We start from the raw sequence: 8,265 nt of genomic DNA, 5'->3' as shown, positions 1-8,265 counted from the left end.
TAATATAATAATATAAAATATAATAATAATAATAATAATAATATAATAATAATAATAATAATATTATTATTATTATCATTATTATTATTGTTATTATCATTATTATTATCATCTTCGTGGACAGAAAAATACCTTTATACATAAAGGACGTGCCGAATATTTCTTTGCCCTCAAACTGTTTTTTGTTGTTGTTGTTTTTATGTTAACATTATATATAGTTGTTATTGTTTTGGGCTGAAGAAGTATTTTGAGCCCAAATCGTTCCATATTCCGTACATTGTTCTTTCATTAAGCTGTTATATTAATTTTTAAAGCAGACCTGCTCAATAGGTCAGAGACTTGGCGAACAGCCTTGACCACATAAGCCAATATACAAACATTTGTCAATCGCTGTCTTCGACAAGTCTTCAAGTTGAAATGGGTTTGACAAAGTGCCAAACGCTGACCTTTGGACAAGAACCATTTTAAAAAATCAAATACATACCATCGATAGAAAAACCTGTGTAGTTATCTATGTTTACCAATCACTGCCATTGTTGACATTATGACGACTGTCCGAGAGGCGTGATTATCTAAATGTCCATTGTTTCGAAATGCTCAATGCACTCTGAAGTATCTGTAGGTCTGATAACCGAATACAATTGGATTCAATAGTCTGATATCACGTCCGCCCAGCAACGAGCAGATTGGTTCTAAACAAATAAAATCGGTACTTTTTATTCTTCATGCTGGCTAGAACTTTTTGAGATGTCATGTGATCAGAATGTATGAAATTCCAAATATGATCAGATCTATAATGCTTTTCTCCTCTGGATAAACATTTATGCTCGTCGGAGAAGTATATCATAAGGGCAGCCGCCATTGTTCCGATCGTTTAGAACCAGTTGCTAAGTTACTATGCGTCATTACGAGGGAAGTGACGTCAAGACTGTTGAAGCCTATTACGGACTTGATGTAATATTGTTGTCATGAATAATATTTTATGTTGGTTTGAGAGTATTTCCTTTACAACAATGAGCCCATAACAATTTGTGTTATCAGACCTGCAGATGAGAAAACGTCGCTCGAACCCCAAGTCTTTTTACAAAACGTTATACAGGGATGATTCATAATTGTATTTTGCAATATAAAAATCGGGTTTTCTCCATTCTAGAGGTTTAATAATCTTATATATTACAAATTACAAGATCATTGCGTCGAGATTGTATCCATTCCTCAGTACAAGTTCCTCGATAATCATTTTTCGTGGAAAGACAATTCAGATTATTGGTGACGTGATCAAACTGATATTACGATTCACTTATTCCCGTCAATAGAATTAAAATAGAATGTTCCCGTGAATGTCTCTTGGTTTACAATTTTTTGAAAGATTTAATTCTATTTCTCTTTGCTTGGTCTTATTGACGTAGCTATTTATATTTATTGTTTTCCATTCTATTCGTGAGGAAAGGTATGAATATAGCGTGATTTTAAAACATTTGATGATATTGTACGAGCTAACGCATGAGCACAAAACTGGTCCATTTAGCGTTGCGTGTTTAAAAAAACATTTGAATTTTTGCACGCCCAACGAACCGGAAAGGCTACGAGCGGTCGGTGGATATTTTTTTTCCTTGACGAATTGCTTAAATGTCAAAATATAATGCAACACTTGTTTTTTTTTAATTTTTCGTCCACTAAATTTGGGGCGGGGGGGGGGGGGGGGCGATTAAAAGTAAGTTCTATTTTGATTTGACTATATCATGGCACATGCAGAGGCTGTCGCCGTCAAACAACCACCGTTTTGGTTTTCAAGCCCTACTGCTTGGTCTGTGCAGTGTGAAGGACAGTTTATGCTTCGTGGTGTATCGGATGATATCACCAAATACTTACTATCTTGCTGTATCTGCTCTTGAGAACAAACAGCTATACCAATCATCGCCGCTCCCCCTACTGTGAATAAATACATAAAACTTAAAGAGTTACTAATATAATGTAGAAAATTATATATAGTCAATACGGAGTTGTGTTGTATTCTATCGAAATGATTTTATTGTTTGACCAAAATAAAAGTAACAAAACAAGACGAATAAAATTCCAATCGTTAATCCATCCAATCTATCCAACAATCAAAAATAGCATCCTCATCCTCATCTGCCGACTTTACTTCCGGGGCAAAATACCAAGTTCAAGGGAGACAATCCAAAGAAAACACCAAAAAAAAAAAAAAAAACAAACCAAAAAAAAAACAAAAAAAAAAAAAACAACAAAAAAAACCCCCAAAAAACCAACACATTTTCTAACATTAAATGATTATAAATCAAAGGTCTTGGGGGGTCTGATAGCTCTACCCGATTTGACCGTGAAACAACACAGACTGTGTTTAAACTCATTAGCATTCTGAGGGGTTCGAGTTTTGATATGAGAAGTATCAAAGGGTGAGTTTCGCCCAAGCAAGAGGTGAAAAGGAGTCAGAGGTTCCACGTCTTCATCAACATAAGTCAAAGGTCTAGCATTAATACAAGCTTCAACTTCATACAATGTGGTTTCATTTTCAGATTTTCTAAGAGCAGACTTAGTTGACCTAACGAGTCGTTCCCACCAACCTCCATGCCAGGGTGCCAATAGAATGCTGAATTTCCAGACTGGCGCAGCATAACCTAAATGGTGTTGCAGAAGGCCGCTTGCAGTCTTAAACGTTTTGGCATTATCTGAGTAAATGACGGATGGCACTCCTCTTCGAGCGCAGAACCGTCTAAACGCCAATATGAAGTCATTTAATGATAGAGAAGGCACCAGTTCTAAATGTAAAGCTCTGATAACATAACATAACATACGGTATAGGGCAAAATAGGATAAAATTGCTTGAATGCCATTAAAATTAATGCCATAAATCTATTGATTAAAGATTAAAATAATGACACACGTGGTAAAGATAGTATTTCAACTTAAATGTACTCATGTATATGTGGTGTACTAACATATATCTTTAACCGTGACATGCAAAGCACACACACACGCACACACACACACACACACACACACTCACACACACATACACACGCATATAGAAGATAATCATAATAATATAATAATGCATAATATATACATACAAGATTGAAAACCATGTCAACAGCAGTGCAAACAAGTATTATTCGTCATATATGCATCTCCCATCATATAATTCCATGTCTACTAACACCTTGAAATAATCCACAGATTTTGCATTCTTTGTTTTAAATTTCAAACTGTTCCATTTCTGGAGAATACGAATACCGAACCAGTTTTGTCTTATGTTTGTTTTGCATCTAGAGACAAAAAACTTAAACTTGTCCCCTCTAGTAAAAGTAACATTAGAATATGAAAAAAATCAGAAAAGTTTATCCTATCCAGACCATGTACCAATCTATAAACCTTAATTAAATCCCCACGAATTCTTCTATATTTCAAACTGGGTAAGTCAAGAAATTCTAACCTTTCCTTATAAGATGAATACTGTATTATATAAATCTTTTTGGTAGCTCTCCTCTGTACACTTTCAATACAAATAGATTGTCTTTTAGAAAATGGGCTCCAGATGTAATTTCCGTATTCTAGAATTGGTCGAACGAGCGATTTATACAAATATAAAAATGTGGTTTTATGAAGACTTATAAAGTTTCTATATTTTATTCCCATCATTCTGTTTGCATGGCTTACACAATTATCAATATGTACATCAAAATTCAAAAGTGAATCAAAAGTAACTCCCATATCCTTTTCATAAGGCACAACGCGCATGTGATCAGTAGAATGTAGTGCTTCTTTTCACCCGTGTCTGAGCAATACAGAAGGCCAGCATGGTCCACGCCCACAATGAACAATGGGGGCAAACGATCAATTCCATCAGAAGGTAAAGGAGCAAATTTTACATTACATGCCCTAGAATCTTGTCTTTGACAATCAACACATTGGTGGCAAACTTTCTTACAAAGAAATCTCAAACCAATTATCCAATAATTACTTCTTAAAGATGATAGCAAAACAGATACACCTGCATGTTTCATCAAATGTTGGAATCTAACCAATAACATAGCTAAGTGGCATTTTGGCAAAACAATATAATGTTTTTCATCATATGAAAATACATGAGACATTTGTAATCTCCCGCCAACTCTTAACAAACCATTTTGATCGATGAAAGGAGACAATTTGTAAAGAAGTGAACGTTTGTTCACAGCTTTACCCTCTTTCAAACAATGATTTTCATCACTGAAATTTGCTTCTTGAACAAGTATTACTATAATGATAATAATAATAATAATAATAATAATAATAATAATAATAATAATAAATAATAATAATAATAATAATAATAATAATAATAATAATAATAATAATAATGAATGATGATGATGATGATAATAATAATAATAATAATAATAATAATAATAATAATAATAATAATAATAATAATAATGATAATAGTAATGATAACAATAATAATAATAATAATAATAATAATAATAATAATAATAAAATAATAATAATAATAATAATAATAATAATAATAATAATAATAATAATAATAATAATAATAATAATAATAATAAATAATAATAATAATAATTATATATACTTTATTCATCCATAAAAAATGGAAATTCGTTTACAGACGTGGCGTGCATAAAAATGTCTAAACACAAAGTTGAGAATCTATGGCGACAATGTATATATATATATATATATATATATATATATATATATATATATATATATATATATATACATATATATATATATATATATATATATATATATATATATATATGTATGTATATATATATATATATATATATATATATATATATATATATATATATATATATATATGCAAATGTACAAATATAAAAATCGTTCAAAATCAACAACAGAGGTGGCACCTCTGATAGCTACATTGACTGGGTTGGTTCGAACCATCTCATAGATTACTGGGTTCATCTATTCATGAATTTGACATGAATCATTGAATTCAATGTATCCAGGACCTTGGAGCCATTTGTCTGAATCCATCAACTCGTGGGCAGATATGCCACGGGTAAGCATGTCCGCAGGGTTTCTAACCCCTGGACAGTGACTCCAACTGGACGGACTTGTCAGAGTTTGTATTTCAGTTACTCTATTTCTGACAAATTGCTTCCACTTCTCAGGATCAGACCACATTGGTGGAATCTGTGTAACACGAATAAGGTGTGTCTGAAGGCAACACCAATGCAGACCTTACAAAAGAAAGCAGTCTGGCTCCTAACACTGCACCTAATAATTCCATTCTTGGAATTGTGATTTTCTTCAAGGGGGCCACCCTAACCCTAGATAATTTCTCACATCCATCTTCTTCACACACTTTGAAATACACACAACACCCGAATGCTTGTTCAGAGGCATCTGAAAAAACAAGTAGTTCAATACTGTTACAATTCTTCCATGATGTCACTGCAAGACATCTTGGAATCTTCCATTGACCTATTTCTTTAAATTCATGAGCCCACTGACTCATTTTGTTTTGTAAAGCCCGGAGCAAAGGGTCATCCCAGGCTAAGCCTAATCTCCACAAATCCTGAAATAGGAATTGATCATTATGGTAAAGGGGTTTAGGAAACCCATCGGATCATAGATCCTCGCTATAAAGCTCAGGACAAGGCGCTTAGTGTACTGCAGACTTTCAAGTTTAGGGACTGTTTCAAAGTAGACCAATGCATTCCTAGTATTTTCAATGATTGGAATCCAGCAGAATCAGCATCAAAGTCAAATTCTTTGTAGGTACTTTGAGATTCAGAAGACGAATTAGAGCCCCATTTAGCAAGGGGAAAACATCCTTGATTCATTATATCACTTGCACTGGTGACCATTTGCTCTATTTCCTCCTCAGTATCTGCACCAGAGAGCCAATCATCAACATACAAAGTGTTTTTTCAACTCATTCACAACAACAGAATCTTCAAATTTTTGAAAATGTAATTTGATAGAAGCATTAAAAAGAAATGGGCTACTAGCATTCCCAAAGTCCACACGGTCAAATCACATAACCTTCATCTGACCATTGACATCCCAAATGAATCTATGAACATTTTGATCAACTTTACTCACTTTGATTTGTAAAAATGCCTTTGTAATATCTGAAGTTAGTCCAAATTTCCATCTGCGAAATCGCAGCATTATCTCGATCAGATTCGGGATGAGATTTGGCCCTTTTGACATGCAATCATTCAAAGATATACCATTGGTACCTTTCACGGAACCATCAAACACTGGTCGTATTTTGGTCGTCACGCTACTTTCTCGCACCACTGGCCTATGTGGCAAATAGAATGTGGGATTGCGAGTTTCTATTTCATGTGGAGGTACCTCGTGGATAATACCACTGGTCTCCATCTCTGCTAAAACAGCATTGTAAACTGTGCGTAAAGAATGGTTCGAACCCAATCGTTTTGTGAGGTTGGCAGATCTTTTCTTAGCAATCATTAGATTATCCACTAACTTTTCACGTTGACCATATCTAACCATGGGAATTGAACAACATAACGTTCTCTATCAAATTGACACGTCCTATTGAAATGATCAACGACTTTAGCATCTGAATCAAATACATTATGTACATCATCTGAAATGCCAATGGCATCCAGATCCCAAAGCCTATGACAAAGCTGATCCGGAATATCAGTCATGCACCAGAGTTGTTGGCCAATGTGATTATGATCACCCCCTTTTACACCCTCTTCCCAAGAGCCTGAGATTATCCACCCAAACTTGGTCTCTTGTGCAGACAGATATTCCGTTATTGAACATACATTTGGTTTCCCAAATTTCCAAAAATAATCTAAACCAGCAAGAATATCAATTTTCAAAGGACTGTCACTGTCCACACATGATCCTTCAGCCAATTTCAAACCTTTCCCTTGTATTATTCTGATAATTTCAGGGGGTAATTTGGGTTTTTGGATAGGGGCGTAGATCATGGGTGACTCAATGACAGTCATTTCTTCAGTTCCATTATTATCATGACAGACTAGCAATAATTTGTATGTCTGTCTAATCACTGGCACAGGAAACACAAACCTTTCTCATAACACTGCGTTTTGCGGCCGTTGAGATCTAGTCGCTGCCAAGAATGACACTTCACCGTTGGGTGGTGTTTGCCGCACACGCTACAGTTGTTTGGGTAAACTCGATGCAAATTGGTGTGAAGAGTTGATGTTGTCTATCGAGCACTCTTTCGCTCTGGTTTTGGATTGGATTGCTCTGCACGGAATGTTTGTGACCGTTCTCGACTGAGGATTTCGGAGTGGAGAAATAAAAGGAGATCCTCCAAGTTCTTTCCCTCCCCTTCACGATCCCACTCTAAATGTATGTTCTCAGGCAGTTTGCGGAGGACGAGAGGGGTCAAGATAACACCATAAGTGTCACCACTGACACCTAGGGCCTCCGGGCTTCTGATGTGCGTCTGTAACAAGGCAGATTCAGCGACTGTTGAATGTGAGCAAAAACGATACGCTCTTTCCTACCGAATCGTTGCTGAAGGATGGATTTGGCTGTTTCGTGGTGGAAATCTGTCAGGGCCAGTCCATTGATGGCGGAGAGTACTTTTCCATTCAGTAGTGACTGGAGGTATGTAAATTTATTGATGTATGGGATGTTTGCATGTTGAACAATGGCAGTAAATTTATCCCAAAATGTTTGCCATTGGCTGTAGTCACCACTGAATTTTGGCAGTTCTAACATTAGTAGCTTTGCTAACTGCGGTGTTGTTGCTGTCTGCGAACACTGTGTTCGTTAACTGACGAACTGTTTGACTTAATCTTGTCGTCTATCAATTCTTTTGCTCTTACGAGAGCCTTTTCCTTATCATTCCGGTATTCTCACTAGCACCAATCTACGATTCTAAATCCTCGGTAGGAATTAATTCCTCTACCGCTTTCTGGCTATTGTCAAAAATATATAATTTTTGTTGGATGTTTGTTATGATTTGTGACAGTTCTTGTGTACTTACAATTGAATTTGAAGCTAAATTTTCACTTTGTTTGCAGCCAAAGTCAGTCTTGTTTTGGCTGCTGATCAGGTTATTTTAGCACGTTCCAGTTCTCCATTGTATCTTGTTCAATCAACAAACGTGACAAATTACTTGAATATCTAAAGAATAATCCAAGCCTCGCATAAAAAACTCTCACAAAGGTCACAAGAGATCGTTCACGTCACACGTGAGATCTGTACAATGGCGGCGTTCTATGGTTCTTGTAAAACAATATTCAC

The 8,265-nt window shown here is 35.3% G+C and overlaps 2 protein-coding genes across 2 annotated transcripts; both read right to left on the bottom strand.

The window, feature by feature from the left end:
- Positions 1-4,959: 4,959 nt before the first annotated feature.
- On the bottom strand, positions 4,960-5,867 carry LOC144979003 (uncharacterized). Its single transcript, XM_078925621.1, has 3 exons — positions 5,679-5,867; positions 5,243-5,575; positions 4,960-5,190 (listed from the first exon to the last, which is right to left on the bottom strand). Exons 1-3 carry the CDS (start codon positions 5,865-5,867, stop codon positions 4,960-4,962), a joined length of 753 nt encoding a protein of 250 aa, XP_078781747.1.
- A 169-nt stretch (positions 5,868-6,036) lies between these two features.
- Positions 6,037-6,480, bottom strand: LOC144979002 (uncharacterized). Its single transcript, XM_078925620.1, has one exon. The coding sequence runs from the start codon at positions 6,478-6,480 to the stop codon at positions 6,037-6,039; it is 444 nt and encodes a 147-aa protein (XP_078781746.1).
- Positions 6,481-8,265: the final 1,785 nt, after the last annotated feature.

Source organism: Berghia stephanieae, chromosome 8 (assembly GCF_034508935.2).
Source record: "Berghia stephanieae isolate SIO BIC M18660-M18661 chromosome 8, UCSD_Bste_1.3, whole genome shotgun sequence".
NCBI lineage: Eukaryota > Metazoa > Mollusca > Gastropoda > Nudibranchia > Aeolidiidae > Berghia > Berghia stephanieae.
The sequence above is the reverse complement of the archived record's forward strand: the minus strand, read 5'-3'. Positions and strand labels throughout refer to the sequence as shown.

What these genes read in the sequence shown, in the direction of transcription:
- LOC144979003 (XM_078925621.1), bottom strand. Translation starts at nt 5,867, where the DNA reads ATGGTCACCAGTGCAAGTGATATAATGAATCAAGGATGTTTTCCCCTT. An exon ending in AACAGTCCCTAAACTTGAAA is followed by an intron (nt 5,576 to 5,678) that starts GTCTGCAGTACA and finishes TTCCTATTTCAG; the next exon opens with GATTTGTGGAGATTAGGCTT. An exon ending in GAGCCAGACTGCTTTCTTTT is followed by an intron (nt 5,191 to 5,242) that starts GTAAGGTCTGCA and finishes CGTGTTACACAG; the next exon opens with ATTCCACCAATGTGGTCTGA.
- LOC144979002 (XM_078925620.1), bottom strand. Translation starts at nt 6,480, where the DNA reads ATGATTGCTAAGAAAAGATCTGCCAACCTCACAAAACGATTGGGTTCG.